General features: G+C 56.9%; 1 protein-coding gene across 2 annotated transcripts; it reads left to right on the forward strand.

Moving 5' to 3' along the window:
- Positions 1-8,757: 8,757 nt before the first annotated feature.
- Positions 8,758-15,620, forward strand: PAX1 (paired box 1). Of its 2 annotated transcripts, none has more exons than XM_072035194.1 (5): positions 8,758-8,928; positions 9,950-10,579; positions 11,498-11,640; positions 11,726-11,942; positions 12,563-15,620. In XM_072035194.1, the coding sequence occupies exons 1-5, from the start codon at positions 8,925-8,927 to the stop codon at positions 12,646-12,648; spliced, it is 1,080 nt and encodes a 359-aa protein (XP_071891295.1). In that variant the 5' UTR covers positions 8,758-8,924; the 3' UTR covers positions 12,649-15,620. The 2 variants fall into 2 exon arrangements, with proteins under 2 accessions (XP_071891295.1, XP_027308976.2); XM_027453175.3 differs by having other exon boundaries at positions 8,761-8,928; positions 14,224-15,268.
- The last annotated feature ends 523 nt before the right edge of the window (positions 15,621-16,143 follow it).

Raw genomic sequence — 16,143 nt, forward strand, 5'->3', positions numbered from 1 at the left:
TTCCTCTTACTCCTTTTTAATAGGTACCTGAAACCCAAAGTACTTCCACATTTAAAAATTTGCTCCGAGATTTGAAATTGCACATGGAAAAGCCCCTTAGTGGGATCTTTTCCAGCGAAGCCCCAGCAAAGCGCACATGGGGAGGAGGAGGAGGGTGTCCTGTGGCATGGGGCCAAGGGTGCTCCGCTGGGGTTTGCTCCCCCTGCAGCGGTCCCTCTGTGCCCTCAGGCCCTTGGCCCTGGCAGACACCAGCACTGCCCAGCCACTGGTGCATTGCCCAGCTGGCTTCACTGGCGGTCACCATGCTGGAGGAGGGAAAGCGGCAGTGACACGGGGGCCACCGCCACTTTGCTGCCTGGAAGTTGCTTTTCATGTACCCATGTTGGTGGCTCTGCGCAGCCCCCCCCCCAGCCCCAACACGCACACACACTTTTTGTTCATAAGCAAGCAGCCTGTGTGGCAGAAATAAAACATCTGAGATCGCTTTAAATGTCACTTGGAGCCAAGCCAGGAGCATAGGCAAGGAAAAGCTGGTAGCTTGTTTTAATTTAATGGTGTTGAAGTGTTCTACTGCAATTAAGCATCTGAAAATTAAACAGAAACAGTCATTAAGTCTGGTGATACAAACCCACTAGACCAGAGAATATAAATTATTTCAAATGGTAAATGCCAAAGCAGTGTTTATGATAGGGATGTTTCCCCTTATTAGCCATTATCTGTTGTTTTAAATCAGAGGAATTTAATCCTGAGGAAATTAATCGCTGCAGATGTTGAATCCCGGAGCCGGAGCAGGTCACTCACTCACTGCAGGTTGCTAAAAGCGAGAGTCAGGGCTTGTGGCAGAGCAAATGCAGGACAGTGCAGGGGCCGCAGGCGCCCATCTCCCCGGGGAGTTCCCGTCCCTGTTTCTCCAGCCCCCTCGCCCCAGGGACAGATGACGGGGCTTGCACAGAGCTCACTCTTGTGTCCACAGGGCCTTCGTCCCAGAAAACTTGCTGTTCTGTGGCGGGCGTGCGCGTTCCCATGAATCACCCTTTTCTGACTGACACACCACCAGGCCCCCAAATGCAATGTGTTGGGGCAGGACCCAGCCCACAGTCCCCTCCTACCTATGATGCTCATCCCTGCAGCACCATTAGTGATGCAGCAGGGAGCACAAGATTGTTTGCAAGCTGCAAATCGCAGCCCCTGGAAATTGGAGCAGATGTGGCCACATGTCTTCATCTGCAGCAGAGCCCTTCCCCTGCACTGGCCGGACAACTCAGACCGACAACCTGGAAAAGTAAAACTTCAGATGTGCTCTATTTCTGTAGTATTTCTTTCACGAGCCTCAGCTTTGCTCTGCTGTGAGCACAAGCCAAGCTCTGATTCAAGGTAAGCACATAAATGCTTGTTTAAATTCCTTGTCTTTCAGCACAAGCGTACGCTTACGTCTAATGGCCTTTGGTGAGACTTAAGCCTGGCTTTAAAGTTAAGCATGTGTTTTAAGTGCATTCCTGCATCGGGGCTCTTAGATCCGTTGACGTGAACAGAGAGATTCCCCATTGGCTTTAGTGGGATTTTTCTTGCCTGAAATGGAGTCCAGATCTCATGAAATAAATACCCACGTCTTTGTAGATGTGGAACCACATGGAGACTTATGAATACTTGTTCCCAGAAAAGGATCCAGCTTATTCATATGCCTACATCATGTGTATTAAATTCTCCTGACATCTACCACAATTCTAGCATATAAATGGAAAACAGAATAGATACTGTGCCCTGAAAGCACTTAGCTATTGATGCCGTTGAATTAATAGCAGGAAGCATTGTTTGCATGCAGTCTTTACAAATTGTGCTTACATTTTCCTCTTACATTGTCTCATTCGCATTCTGCCCGATCTGCTGGCCCGGCCGGCCGCAGCCCTCAGCTAACGGGGAAACCCGCCCTGTGGTGGCAGCGTTGACTTTCCTGGGGCTGTCCCCTGGGGACAAGAGGGCAGGATTTGGTCCTTGGTGCAGGTCCGGACCAGGCTGGGGTACTGCTCGTCTCCCTGCTCCTGTCTGGCACAGGAGGGACAGGCAGCAGCAGCGGGAGTGCAGGGGGAAGGAGCTTGTGCCACGCAGGGCCGTAACTGCGCACGGGCAGATCTGAGCCCCCCGAGCAGAGCTGCTCGGAGCAGCCACCGTTTGTGTGGGAATCTCATGTGTCCCATGGTTCGTGGGGACTCAACTAACCTGCAAGCTCGTCCTGTGGGAGCGTGCCTTGGTTTGGAGCAGGAGCCGCGATCTGCTTGCGGTTCGTGGTCCCCATCCCCGAGATGGCAGCCAGCTACTCAGATGTTCCCGTTTCAACACCCACCACTCCTCCAACCGCCAGAAGTGCTACCAGAGAGCAGTGGGAGCGCCGAAATAACTCGCAGCACATTTCATTCGCTTCTCAGACCTTGGGGTGATGCTCTGGGCTCCCTGGGAAGCAGGGGCCATCTCCCTGAGGACGCTGACCCCATCCTGGCTGCTGCTGCTCCACAATCCCAGCCAGCCACCCCCACCCATTAGGATTAGCCAAATTTACGCAGGTTGAATCCCCAGGTGTGTTCTGCAAAAAGCCAGCAAGTCCCTCTGGTCTGGGATGTGCCTGGGTGGCTACAGAGCAAGAAAGAGGCTCAGCCACGGTCTCAGGGGGACACTTTGTGCCTGCCCTGATGCATTGAGTTGGATACAACACCTGGTTAAAATAACATCTGTGCCATCTCCATCCCACCAAGCACCAGCCAGAGCGCACTGGGGCTTGGGTTCTGCCTGCATGGACGAAAAAGGAGGCAGAGGTAAAGGGGGTCCAGGAGGAGACTGAGGGCTTCAGGGCACCACCAGCAGTCAGGTGCGGTTCAGAGCAGAGAGATCCCGAAATCTTTAATCTTTTCCCTGTAATGAAAATCAAACTTTTCCAGCCATACAGGACTTGTCATTGTCTCTCACCTCAACTGTCATAAAAACGCAGTTGGAAAACCATCTTTTGCATCTCAAAACATTTCTACTCAAATCCCACACCACTGCAAAAAAGAAATTTAAAAAATGTCCCTTTTTGCTCCAAGGGCTTTTTTTTTTTTCCTTTCCTTTTTTTTTTTTTTTCCCCTGGAGAAAGACTGCAATGAAAACAACTTATAGAGACACAAACAACTATTTTAACATCAGGAGGAGAAAGAAGAGAAGGAGGAGAAGGAGAAGGAGGAGCAGAAGAAGGAGGAGGAGGAGGAAGGGCTGTGCCTTGGTGCTGTTCACAGGAAGAGGTGCTCCAGGGCTGCAGGAACCACGAGAATGAGCAACAAGGCAGCTCTTCACTGCCGAGCACTTTCTGTGCTGTAAATCCCATTTTATATCCCCCGTGTCACATAGAGGGAGGAATAAACACAGTTTTGAGATGATTATTCAGAGTCTTTACGATGGTTATAATGTTCTCTGCTGCTCGCCTCACCCCTGCCTTGCCACCTCAGTGCATTTTCATATTGATACAAGTTTCTGCTGTGAAATGATCCCTGAAAAGAGTTTACCTGCCACTAAATGGCTCTGACATTGATGGGATGCTTTGGTACGGCCGTGTGAAACACAGCTCGTGGGTGCCTAGAGTAGCAAGTCATGCACACACCTCGCCGAGCGCCCTTCTTACAGCAGCTGTGGCTTACTGTGCCGTGGCACAAAGGGCTGCAGCAGGAACCCCACGCTCTGTGAAATGCACCCTGTTGTGTCCTTCATCACCTTTCTGCATGTCCCTTCTTTTTCCTCACATTGTCCCTCCCCCGGATGCCGCGGGAATGAGCAGATCCTGCGCACTGCCCACGGACAACTCACCAGGAACGTGCGTCCCCCTGCCCGAGCCTGCTGGGTGCTGATGCTGCCCCAGGGCCTCATGCCACAAAGCCTGGCTGCCTCCTGCATGAGCAGGGGTCTCGGAGCCCCCACTGACGCATCTGCTGCTGCAATTCTTTGTGTGCAGGGTGCCAAACGCAACAAGTCAGCCGGGTGCTATTTCAGCCTCCTCGATGTGTTTTTCCATGAGCGCGACCGAATGGCTGCTCCTCTGCCAAGTGTGCAGCCTTCCCACTTCATTATGGTCATGAGAAATCGATTTCAGTGCGAAAACAAAGGAATAGATTTAGCAGCCCTTCATCCCTCCTGTCTGCAAGCACGTGCGACGTTTGTTTGCAAAGTTTGGTGCAAGCTAATAACCTGCTCTTGCAAAGATTTACACCCAGGCAAAGACTTCCAGATGGGCTTAATGGTAAGCCAGACCTTAATCTAAAGGAAAACACTATTAGTATTATTTTTGTTTCTCTTTCAGTGCACTGCAGGACCAATATCCACCAAAGGGAATGGAGGGGTGGCATCGATGCCACCAGTCCGGGAGGACTTCTTGACCGTGGAGGTGCTGGGCACCTCTGGCTCCCAGCAGAGCCCCAGGGACCCCCAGCACCACGTGGGGCTGGGGGAGGGCTTGCAAGGGGCATGTGGCTCCATGTGCCTCCAGTGCTCCCCTGTCGCTGACAGCAGCCCAGTGCACACGGGGGCTGCATCCAGCCCCCCTGCTGCCCACATGGCGCTCGGGACATTAAAAGATACCTGAAACCCACCGACGGTGACTTTCAAATATTTGTAAATGGTTTGCAGGCAGAAAAGGAGGAGGAAATGGTGATGCTGTCAGAAAAAAAAAAGGAAGGTAGGATACATCCATCACTATTAATTTAAACAATGGTGATAATGTGAAATGATTTGTATTGTCCTCAGATCCATGTGTTTTGCACAAGAACTGGACAGAATTTATTAACAAGCCAGGGTCCTGGTATCATTTTCACTTTAAGAATCTGACCAGCACGGAGATCAGCATTTAGTCTTAAAACAACAACAACCAAACAATAATCCAAACCTAAAAATCTATTTTTTCTTCCCTTATGTGGAATTGAGCAGCCTTCTGGCTTGCAGCAGGGTGTATTTTCTACAGCTAAATTGCTTTTGACAAATGAAACCAAGTTATTCTTAATTACTCAACCTGTGGCCTTTACCAAACTTGAAATATATGATTAAACAAAATGGCTCAGACAGCACATTAAGCTTTGAAGAATGATTTTATTTTTGAGCTCTCCAAGCCTTTTCTTTAGAAAACAGAAAGCATTTTTTTTTTTTTTCATCACAGCAGGATAGTTCAGCTCTCTATATTTAGCCAGTGTCAAAACGCTCAAGAAAAAAAATTGTCAGAAGTAATTTTGTGATCCTTCTGCCACAAAAAGCACATGCACAGGCACTCAGATAATATTGCAGTCCACTTTGCGAGAGAGAAACGTTACGCTTTGCCGTGCGTCTGCTGTGAGCAGGCGCTCAGTTTGAACAGCCTAAAATAGGATTTTCTAATTTTGATTGATTGTGACAGAAAATGAACTCCATAACCATGACTAAACTAAATATCCCCTCTAAGAACCGCAGCCATTCTGACTCATTAATGAGTACAGAATAAATAACGAGGAAACACAGGGGAACCCCTACCTTTAACTACACTAATTGACAGCTGCCACGGTAGAGCAATGTTCTTGGTATTTCTACCACAAAAAAATAAAATTAAAAAAAGCATAGCTACCTGTTTCACTGCTGCTACATTTTTTTCAGCCAAACAAGCCACGCTATGATGCAGCCATGTGAAGCTCGGTCCCGGGAACACTTGCCCTACAAACATCCCCACTCTCACCCGTTACCTCAGCATGGGGGGCTCTGGGGCTTGAAAAAGAGAAAATGAGAGGAGAGGAGAGGAAGAGGAAGAGGAGGACGAGGACGGTGCTCCCAAGCCTGCCCCTCGCTGGGGGTACAGGGGCTGCCCTCCCCTTGCTTTCGCCCCAGCCTAATATTTTCCATGCTGGACTCTGAGCTCATGATGCTAAATCAAAACCGGAGGCGGGCGGGAGTGTCAATAAACCAAGAGGGCTGAGAGAGGAGAGGGGAAAGAAGGGGTGGAAGGGGGAAAAGGAGCCCGAGCAAATTAAAACCAGCTCGGAGGCAGGGCGGGGGGCAGGGAGGAGGCGCTCCGGGGGGGGGAACAGAAACAGGCCTGGGGACGCTGAGCCCGGTGCTGGGTCCCATTCCCTGGTACCAGCTGCCGAGGGTGGCCCAGGGCTCCCGGCGGTGTCGGGCCAGTGCTGCTCCCTTCCCTAGCGGCTGCCGTCGGGCGGCCTCAGAGAGCGGGCGGGAGGGACCCCCGTGTCCCAGAGCCCCCCCGTGTCCCAGAGCCCCCCTCTCTGCTCTGCCCAGGCTGCCCACAGGATCCTGGCCACTCAGCCCCACGCACTGCAGCCGCTGTCCTTCCTTCCTTTTCTTCCTCTCTTCTTTCTTCTTCCTCTTCTTCTTTTCTTCTTCTTCTTCCTCTCTTCTTCATCCTTTCGTTTTTTTTTCTTTTCCCTTTTTATTTTTTTGTTTCTTTTTTTTTCTATTTTTTTTTCTTTTCTTCTTCTTGTTCTTGTTCCTTCTTTCCTTGTTCTTTCTTTTTTCTTTCTTTCCTTGTTCTTTCTTTTTTCTTTTTCCATTTTTATTTCCCCCCTTTCCCTCCCTTTTGTTTCTTCTCCCTCTCTTCCCCTTTTCTTTCATTTTCTTTTTCTTCTTCTTGTCATTCTTCACTTTCTTCATTGTCTTTTTCTTCTTTTCGTTCTTTGTTTAATTTCCATCTTTTCATTTTTATTTGTTTTCTTATTTTTCTTCCTCTTTTCGTTCTTTTTTGCTTTCCTCTGCCCTTTCTCGTTTGCTCCCTTTCCCTGTCTGCTCTTTGCCCGCTGGCAGCAGGCCGGGCCGAGGGGACCCTTTCCCGTTCACATAAGGCCCGCAGTCACGTCCCAGACCCCCTAAGGCGGCCGAATTTCTCCTGCTCCTCCTGGCTAGCAGCCGCTGGAGCCACGGGCCGCCCGGCCGTGCGATGCTGCCCCGCAGCAGGTGCCCGGGGAGGGGCATATTTATTTCTTCAATCGCCCAGGGAAACCCCCCCCCCGTCCCATCCCTGGCGGGATCCCACCCGCGGCTGCCCGGAGCCCCCCTCCCGGCCCGGGGCGGATTTCTCCGCACTTCCCAGCAGAGGAAGACGAGAGATTGGCCCGGCCGGGGGGGCAGCGCTTGGGCTGGGGCCGGAGCGGCTCGGGGAGCCCCGGTGGCCGCGGGCTGCTGCCCCTGCAGCGCTGCCACCCGCCCGGCCGCGCCGTCGAGGGCTCGCGGCCGCCGCTGCGCCGGGTTTCCCAGCCAGCAAAGGAGCTCGGGAGGGGCCGTGGGGGCAGGAGCGGTGCCTGCTCGGCCGCCCCCGGGCAGGCCTCTGCCCCAGCCCGGCTCGGAGCAGGGTTTGGGCGAGCAGCGGCGGTGAGCCCCGCTGGGGGCTGGGGGCAGCCCGAGGGAAAAGGCTGAGCCGCGAGGGGGGCCGGGACCCCCAGACGCACCGGAAAAATTGTTCCGTCGGGATGACAGGGCAGGGAGAAAGCAAGCTCGCCTTCTCGGCCGCCTTTCGATTGCCTCCTTCCCGCACGCTGCGGGGAACTGCTCCCGTCCCGCTCGGGCGGCCGGGGAAGGGAAACTCCCGGCCACGGCGCTCCCGGGCCCTGCAGCCGGGGAGGGCTGAGAGGGGGGGAAGCAAACGCGGGGCACCCATCCCTTCGCAATGCTTAACTGCTTTTTAATCGATCCGCTCCACTCTCCTGAAGACGGATTCCCAGCTGTCGGGCGGCACTGCCTGCTGCGGCCCCACCGTGCGCGCAGGGGCTTAACCAGCCCCGGGGGGGGGGGCGAGGAGAGGGGGCCCGGGGAGGGCTTGTGGCCGTGCCCGTCCCCGAGTGGCCTCCGCACCGCGGGCCCCAGACGCCGTTTGCGCTCCTACGCGAGCCGTCGGCGGCGAAGCCGGATCCGGGGCGGCCGTCGGGCGCGGCCCCGCGTCCTGCCGCATCCCGAAGCGCAGGAACGGGGGCGCGGCGGGCGATGCCCGCGGCTGCCTGCGAGGAGATTGCCCCCTTCTCCCCCCAGCCTTTCGGCCGTCTGCGTACAAACACTCATGATCTTTCGATCTGTCTTTCCTGGGAGGGGATGAGGGGGGGGGGGGGGGGGGTGGACGGGGGTGGAAGCAAAAATCAACCAAACCTCAGTGCTGGGCGCTCGCCCCACTCGCGTTTCACGAGGCTGCTCTTCTGTGGTAGCTGCCGGTGCGAGAGCGGGGCGGATTTCAGTGCGGGCCGAGCAGCGGCAGGCTTCGGGGAACCCCAGACGAGTCCGGCCCGGCCCGGGCTCCAGCTGCCCCGTCGTTGTCCCCCCTGCGTGTCCGTGCCCCGCGGCGGCCGTCGGGGCTGCGGGCTAGAGGCGGCGCAGGTGCGCGTCCCGGCCCCGTCCCGCGTGGGAACGGGCGCGGGAGGGGTCCGGGGGGTCCCCGCCGCCTCGGGAGGGGGGCGCGGGTACCCCGCTCCGCCTTCCCTCGGCCCGATACCGGGCTGGGGGCGCCCCGACAGGGAGGCGGACCGGGGGGAGGCGCGGGCGGACCCCGGGCGGGGAGCGGCGGCCGCGCCGGGGCGCTCGCCCCGAGGGGGCGGGCGGAGGGAGCCGCCCCCCCCCCCCCCCGGGCCGCGGCCATTTAGGAGCGGGCGGGAGCCAATGGGCGGCCGCGGGGCGCCTCCAGCGTGACGGCCGGGATTGACGTGGTTCCCACGTCAAATTGATCCCAAGTAGCGGCGGGGGCTCCCCGCGAGCGGGGAACCGGCGCGGCGCCGCCAGGACAGCCCTGCGGCCACCGCCCCCCGCCGGCCGCCCCCAGCCGGCCCGGCCGGGCCGCCCCCTCCGCGGTCCCGCGCCCTCTATGCCGGGCCGGCGGCGGCGGCGGCTGCGGCTGCGGAGCGGCGGCCGGCGGCGCCCCCTCCCCGGGCGGCGCGGCGCTCCCCCGGTACCGGGCGATGGGTAAGCGCGGGCGGCTGCGGGGAGGGCTGGGACCGGGCCGGGAGGCGCCGCGACCCGCCGCGGTTTCGCTTTGCGGGAGAGGGGGTGAGGGGGGGCGGCGGGCGCCGGGACGGACCCCGGCCCGTCGGCGGGACCGGGGTCGGGATCGGGATCGGGATCGGGATCGGGATCGGGATCGGGATCGGGATCGGGATCGGGATCGGGAACGGGACGGGGACAGGGACCGGGACTGGGCGGCCACAGAGCAGAGGCCGGGCTGCGGAACGGCTTCTGCGGGCCGTCGTGGTGGCTGGTCCCGGCGTGGGAGAGCGCTCGGCTCTGCCCGACTTCTCGGTCTCCTTTCCTTCTCCCTTCTCTCTGCTGTTCTGTTCTTTTCTTGCTTTTAATTTCTTTCTTTTAATTTTTCTTCCTTTCTTTCTTTTCTTTTTTTCTTTTTTCTTTTCTTTTCTTTTCTTTTCTTTTCTTTTCTTTTCTTTTCTTTTCTTTTCTTTTCTTTTCTTTTCTTTTCTTTTCTTTTCTTTTCTTTTCTTTTCTTTTCTTTTCTTTTCTTTTCTTTTCTTTTCATTTCATTTTCCTTTATTTTTCTCTTTCTTTCTTTCTTTCTTTCTTTCTTTCTTTCTTTCTTTCTTTCTTTCTTTCTTTCTTTCTTTCTCTCTCTCTCTCTCTCTCTCTCTCTCTCTCTCTCCTTTCCTTTCCTTCTCTCACTCCTTCTTTCTCTCGCTCCCCCTTCTCTTTCTCTTTTTGCTTTCTGTTTCTCCATTTCTTCTTTCCCCCCTTCTCACTCTTTTCCCCTTTATTTCTTTTCCTATTTTTTTTCCATTTTTTTTTTCTTCGTTTTTCCTTGCCTTGCCTTGCCTTGCCTTGCCTTCCCTCCCCCCAAGGGGCACGGCTTTCGCCGACTCGTTTCTGCGCCCTCTCCTCTCCTTCCCACCGGTGCCCTTACCCCCGCTCCCCTGCCCCGCTGCCGGTGCCCGCTGCCGGTAACGCTGTGTCCCGGCCCGGCGTGGCCCGGCCCCGGCAGAGCACACGTACGGGGAGGTGAACCAGCTGGGCGGCGTGTTCGTCAACGGGCGCCCGCTGCCCAACGCCATCCGGCTGCGGATCGTGGAGCTGGCGCAGCTCGGCATCCGGCCCTGCGACATCAGCCGCCAGCTCCGCGTCTCGCACGGCTGCGTCAGCAAGATCCTGGCCCGCTACAATGAGACGGGCTCCATCCTGCCCGGGGCTATCGGCGGCAGCAAGCCGCGGGTCACCACCCCCAACGTGGTCAAGCACATCCGCGACTACAAGCAGGGCGACCCCGGCATCTTCGCCTGGGAGATCCGCGACCGGCTGCTGGCGGACGGCGTCTGCGACAAGTACAACGTGCCCTCGGTCAGCTCCATCAGCAGGATCCTGCGGAACAAGATCGGGAGCCTCTCGCAGCCTGGCCCCTACGACGGCAGCAAGCAGCCTCCCCCCCAGCCCGCGCTGCCCTACAACCACATCTACCAGTACCCCTACCCCAGCCCCATGGCCTCGCCGGCCGCCAAGATGGGCAGCCACCCCGGCGCGCCCGTCGCGGCGGCCCATGTCAGCCTGCCCCGCTCCTGGCCATCGGCTCACTCGGTCACCAACATCCTGGGCATCCGGACCTTCATGGAGCAGACGGGTGGGTATCGCGACAGGCGTGCCGTCGGGGCCGCAGCCCTGCCCTGCGCTGCCCTGGGCTCGGCAGGCATCGGCCCTTCCCCACCCGGCGAGCAGCTCTCCCTGGCCCGGGCTTTGGGGGATTTGTTTTATTTTATTTTATTTGGTTTGATTTGATTTGATTTGATTTGATTTTTTTTTGATCTCCGCACCCCGTGCTGGCAGGACGGAGCGGCGGGGCCAGATGCGGCGAGGCTCAGACATCTTGAACTTTTTATGAAAAATGTGGAAAATATTTTCGTAGGATGATAGATTGCCGACCGCAAATTCGGAGCCCTGAATTTCCCTTTGCAAAGAAAAAAAAAAAAAAAAACAAAAAACGGAGGGGGTGGGGGTAAAAAGTGTGTGTGTGGGGGGAAATAAGCCAGGGAAGGGAAAAAATCAGGGAAAGAGGGGAAAGCAAATGGCTTCTGAGAGCCGGGCGGCACGGCGGATCTCTGTGGCCGTCCCCCGAGAAATCTGCCCAGTTTTTTAGAGAAGGAAGAGGGCCGGAGGCGCGTCTTTTAGGATGGATGTCACCGCATCCCCAAGCTCCGGCTCGGTTCCCCCGCCGGCTCCGGGGTAGGGCGGGGGGCGAGTCCTTTTATCCTCCCCAAACCCGGGGAAATCAACCGCATGCATTCCCTTCTGCGCAACCATTTATCTTGAAAAAATTCCGATGTCACTTTTATAAATCTCCTTCGCCGAGAGAGAGGAGTCGGCCTTCCTAAATTATGGCGAGCAGGGAAGTGCCGGGGCGGCGGGCAGAGCCGGGCAGGGGGGTGCCGCGCCTCGGCTGGCTGGGGCAGCGCAGCGGGGCCGGCAGCGGGGCCCCCCCCGCGGCTGTCCGCGGAGCTCCCAGGGCCCGGGGTTAACGGCGCCGCGGCTCTGTCCCGCGCAGGGGCGCTGGCCGGCACCGAGGGCTCTGCCTACCCCCCCAAAATGGAAGACTGGCCCGGCGTCAACAGGACGGCCTTCCCCCCGGCTCAGCCCGTCAACGGCATCGACAAGGCTGCGGCGGACGGGGACATCAAATACCCGCAGGTACCGGGCGGGGGTCTGCGGGCGCCGGGGGCGCCGTCGGGGCGCCGTCGCCCCGTGCCCGACGTGTGTCTGTGCCCGTCCCCAGCCCGCCCCGGGGCTCTCCTCCGTGGGCGGCTTCCTCCCGGCCTGCGCCTATCCCCCCTCCAACCAGCACGGCGTCTACGGCGGCCCCGGCGGCTACATCCCCCCCGGCCACCCCTGGCAGCCTCAGGGCAGCCCCTTGGGCCACCACGGCCCCGGCGTGGCGGTGCACGGCGGCGACCTGGCCAGCGCGATGGCGTTCAAGCAGCCCGGCAGGGAAGGTGAGCGGAGGCCGGGGGGGCACGGGGGGCCAGGAGCGGAAAGGGGCGGCGGGGGGGGAGCCTGGCTCGCCCCGACGGGGCGGCGGGGAGCCCCCCGGCCGGGGGTTCGACGGCCCCAAATTGCGGCAGAGCATCCCGGGGGGGTGCGGGGAGGGGAGACTGGAAACCATTTTTTCCTCGCCGTGTGCCACTGGCCGAGGAAGCGGGGCAGCCCGGGGAGAGGGCAGCAGTTTTCAGCGTGATAAATAAATCTTCCCTGCTCCCCGCCGCAGGCAGCGCTCAGATAAAGCCTGTATGCGGGGCAGGCGTTTGCTCTGAACGCCTTTACCCGTGGCTGCTAATTGGGACGCTTCTTTTATCTCCCGTTAATTATTTCGGTACAGTTATGGAAGCTTTGTTTCCTCGATAGGTGGTTTCGTTTAAGAAATCCCAACTCATCTGTTCTGGATATAAAATCCCCGTCAATATCTTTCTCCTTTTTGTGGTATTGGACTTTCTAATATTTTTCACATTTGCAATTCATTTCCCACATATTAATTCATTTCTTTACTCTATTTTTTTTTTATACGACCTTTTACCGTTTCTATCTAACTACGGGAACCTGCTGTGACTTATATCAGTCCTCTCAGGGATGAATTATTGCGTGGATCAACGGCTGAAAATGGACAATCGTAAACCTGTTTTTTTTTTTGTTTTGTTTGTTTAAAAAAAAAAAGAAAACGGAAAGCGAGAAAGGGATGGAGTGAGTAGAGAAAAAAAGGAAAGGAAAATTAGAAAGAAAAAGAGAGCAAGAAAGAAGAAAGCGAAAGAAAGAAGGGGAAAGAAGGAGAAAGGAAAGAAGAAAAATAAAGTGAAAGAAAGAAAATGAAAGAAAGCGAAAGGAAGAGAGAGAAAGAAAAAAAATGTAGAAAGAAAGACAGAGAGAAAGAAAAAAAAAAGAAAGAAAAAGGAAACAAATGATGGAGGGAAGATGCCCTGTGCGTTTTTAGTCCGTTTTTTGCAGTGTCCTTCTCACTTTTTAAGTGACTTGGAGGCTGAATTTTCTGACTTGGCAATCCTCAAGCTGTTCCGGTCCCAGCCGAAGGACTTTATTTAATTTAATTTGATTTGATTTGATTTGATTTTTTATACATTTTTTTGCCCTTGCCTTTGGATCGAATTTCTGGTTCGGCTCTGTTGGCCCCGGGGCCAGGCAAAGCCGGGTTACCTGGGCAGCGGCCCGAGGGTGCCTGGGGGCCGGGGAGGTCCGGGGGGGATCTGGGGCTGTCCGAGAGGGTCCGAGGGGTTTTGTGCCGGCATTTCTTATTTTCAACTTATTTTCTCATTTTCAGCGGCCGCGCTCCGCTCAGGGGGGCAGCCCCATGCCGCCCGCTTCTGCCGGCGGGGGAGCAGGCAGCCAGGGAAGGGAGCAAAGGCAAGAACAGAGAAGGGAGAAAGGGGAGGTCTGCGGGGATATTTCCCCCTCTGCCTCAGACCTGTTCTGATTTCACTGCCGTCGCTCTCCCGCAAGATCCCCTTGGAGGAAAAAAAAAAGGTTTACGATTGTTTTCAGCCCCTGCCCCGTGCCCGCGCCCGCAGCAGCCCCGGGGCTTTTCGCACCCCCCGCCTGCCCCGACGGTGCGTACGGGGGCGGTGCGGCGGCTGCACGGGTCCTGCGGCCGTGCTGAGCTCCCAAGGAGTTTAAGCCCAGCTGGCTCCGATGGCGGGCCCCGTCCCCTCTCCCCTTCCCCTCCTTTCCCCTCTGGTTTCTCCCTGCTGCTCTCCCTGCCGCTCCCTGCGCAGCGCAGGACCTGTCCCTGCATCCAAGACAGGGCTCAGAGCTGACATCTGGCCCCTTGCCCTGCTTGCAGCAGCGCCCTGCTATATGACTGTTCGTTAATGCGTGCCCAAAAACATGCAGAAAAAAGAGCCCATGTCCCCAAATGTTCCCCCTGCCCCTCAAAGGGCTGGAGCCCTAGAAAAAGGCAGTGCAGGGACAGCTCTGTCCCTGGTCTGGTGACAACCCCCATGGCAAATCAGGGAAACCTCTGCAGGCGGGCAGGGAGGTGAGCAGCCTGGGGACAAGGCAGGACTCGGAGCCTTTCTCCAGCAGGCTGGGGGAGCACAAGAGCCAGGTCCAGGTCAGCTCCCAGACAGATGGCAGGGGGTGTCTGTCCCCACTGCAGTCCCTGTCGCTTGGGAGATGCGTTTCCCCTTCCCTCCCGGTTTCCCCAGGAAAGTTGGAGGCTGGTAATCCACCGCTCTGCTGTTGTCTTTCTTTCCCCCTCTATTCTTCTTGCAGCCACGGACAGAAAACCTGCCAGCCCTGCGGGCAAATCTCCAGACACTCTGAACACCATCCACGGACTCTCGATCCCAGCCTCCTCTTCCTAGAACCGTGGAGCAGCAGCCAAGGGACGGTCACCCTCGGATCAAGCACCTCCAGACTGTAACCGAACTGTCACAGTTAGAGGTGCCACCGAACTGTTCCCAAAGTGCCACTGCCTCCAGCAGGTGCCTGTGGGGACGAGGAGGCCGGTGTGAGGCTGGACAGAGGTTACAGCCTCCCACGGCAAATCCCCACTCCGGGGAACATGGTCGGGACACTCACGCTGCCCAGAGGGACACGTTACCTCCATTGGATCAGAAAGGGGTGGCAGAAGAGGCTCAGCCTTCCATCTTTATTTTGTCTTTTTTTTTTCTTTCTTTTTTTTTTTTTTTTTTTGTCTTCCCTCCTCGCTCTCAGTTTTCTCTCTCTCTCTCCTCCCTGCTGTCCCTGAAGACTGCCGGCCATGGCACAGCGGGGGCCTCCATTCCCAGCCTCTGCTCAGTGCATCCTGGGCTCTGTCCCTGCCTCGGGAGCGCATCTCCGGGGAGGAGCCTGCGGCCGGCCGGACAGTGCCGAAGCACTCTCCTTGCGAGCCTTCTGCCCCAGAGTGTAAATGGACAAATAAGCCACGACTTTTTATGATATATTTTTATAATAACAAACCTTAATAAAAAAAAGACTACCATGCACTGCTGGCATCCTTCCCCAGTGCGGAGCCGAATGCGGGGCAGCACGAATTGCAGGTGCACTGCAGGCCAGGGCAGCCCCGCATGGGGGTCTGTGCCCCCACTGGATGCAGAGTGGTGCTCTGGGGCTGCCCGCTTGAAGCCCACACACTGGGGTCCGTGCCCCCCCCTCCTGTCCATCTGGCTCGGGTGCAACCAGAACGGGCTCTGCTGGGCTTTTGAATTCCCTGGCTCCACCAGCCGCTGCCATTGGCTTTGGTCCCTGCATTGTCTGGAGAAGGGGAAGGTCCTCCAGTGGGGCAGGGAGGAAATATCCTGGCAGCAGAATACACGCCTGGCTTTCTGCAGAGAGTGTGTCTTTGTGGGAGGGAGGCAGAACGATGCCAAATTCGACATCCCACCCCGGGAAATTATTTTGCCTTCAACCTTAGGGTGGCAAAATTCAGTTTTGCCTCTGCTGCTACGAAGCCTCCAGCCAGAGCTGGTCTTTGCAACTGACTACAAAGCACGGGAGGGAAAGGGGGGAATTGTAAGCAGGCGAGAGTGCTGTGCCAGGGCCAGGCCTGCCTCCTGCACTGCCACAGGGTACATTTTAAAGGAAAGAGTCACCTGAGCGAGATGCTGACAGTTTTTACTAAGTCTAGGCTTATCCACATAAAGCTACATAAGGGCATGGGTGAGACCAGCCCTAGAAAAGAGGAGTGACAGAAATACCCCTAAAGTGCAAACACACACACGGGGCCTCTCCGTCTCCTGATTGCTGCAGAAGAAATGCAGTCCCTCAGAGGGAAGAGAGGAAAAGCAGAGCAGAAATTAGGATGGCTGAGCACTGTCTCTGTAGGGACTCTGCTGGTCTAGGAGGCCAGAGGAGCCCTTTGCACCCCCAGCCCTTAAACTTTGCCATGTAGGGCCTGAAGAAGCTCAGCCAGCCTCTAGGATGTGGGAACCTGGTTGCCTCCAGCGTGTCCCCGCGGTGTCCCTGGCTCACCCCGCCTCTGAGCAGGATGAACAGGGCGCTTCTGGCCAAGCTCAGCCCTGGGCTCAAGCTCTCTGCGGGACAGACCTGCTGGTGTTCCCTGGGAGCAGCTCAGTGCCCCATTTCAGCCAGCCCCCCCACCTCACCACAGCCCCTGGTGGCCCCATGGCAGAGCCACATCCCCGGAGGGGACAGACTGAGTGCCCTGTGTCCCTGTCGCTCCCAGCAAAC

Source organism: Anas platyrhynchos, chromosome 3 (assembly GCF_047663525.1).
Source record: "Anas platyrhynchos isolate ZD024472 breed Pekin duck chromosome 3, IASCAAS_PekinDuck_T2T, whole genome shotgun sequence".
NCBI classification, from domain to species: Eukaryota; Metazoa; Chordata; class Aves; order Anseriformes; family Anatidae; genus Anas; species Anas platyrhynchos.

Excerpts from the sequence above, each read along its gene's own strand:
- PAX1 (XM_027453175.3), top strand. Across the intron at positions 11,641-11,725 it reads GGGACATCAAATACCCGCAG|CCCGCCCCGGGGCTCTCCTC; the intron begins GTACCGGGCGGG and ends GCCCGTCCCCAG. Across the intron at positions 11,943-14,223 it reads CAAGCAGCCCGGCAGGGAAG|CCACGGACAGAAAACCTGCC; the intron begins GTGAGCGGAGGC and ends TTCTTCTTGCAG.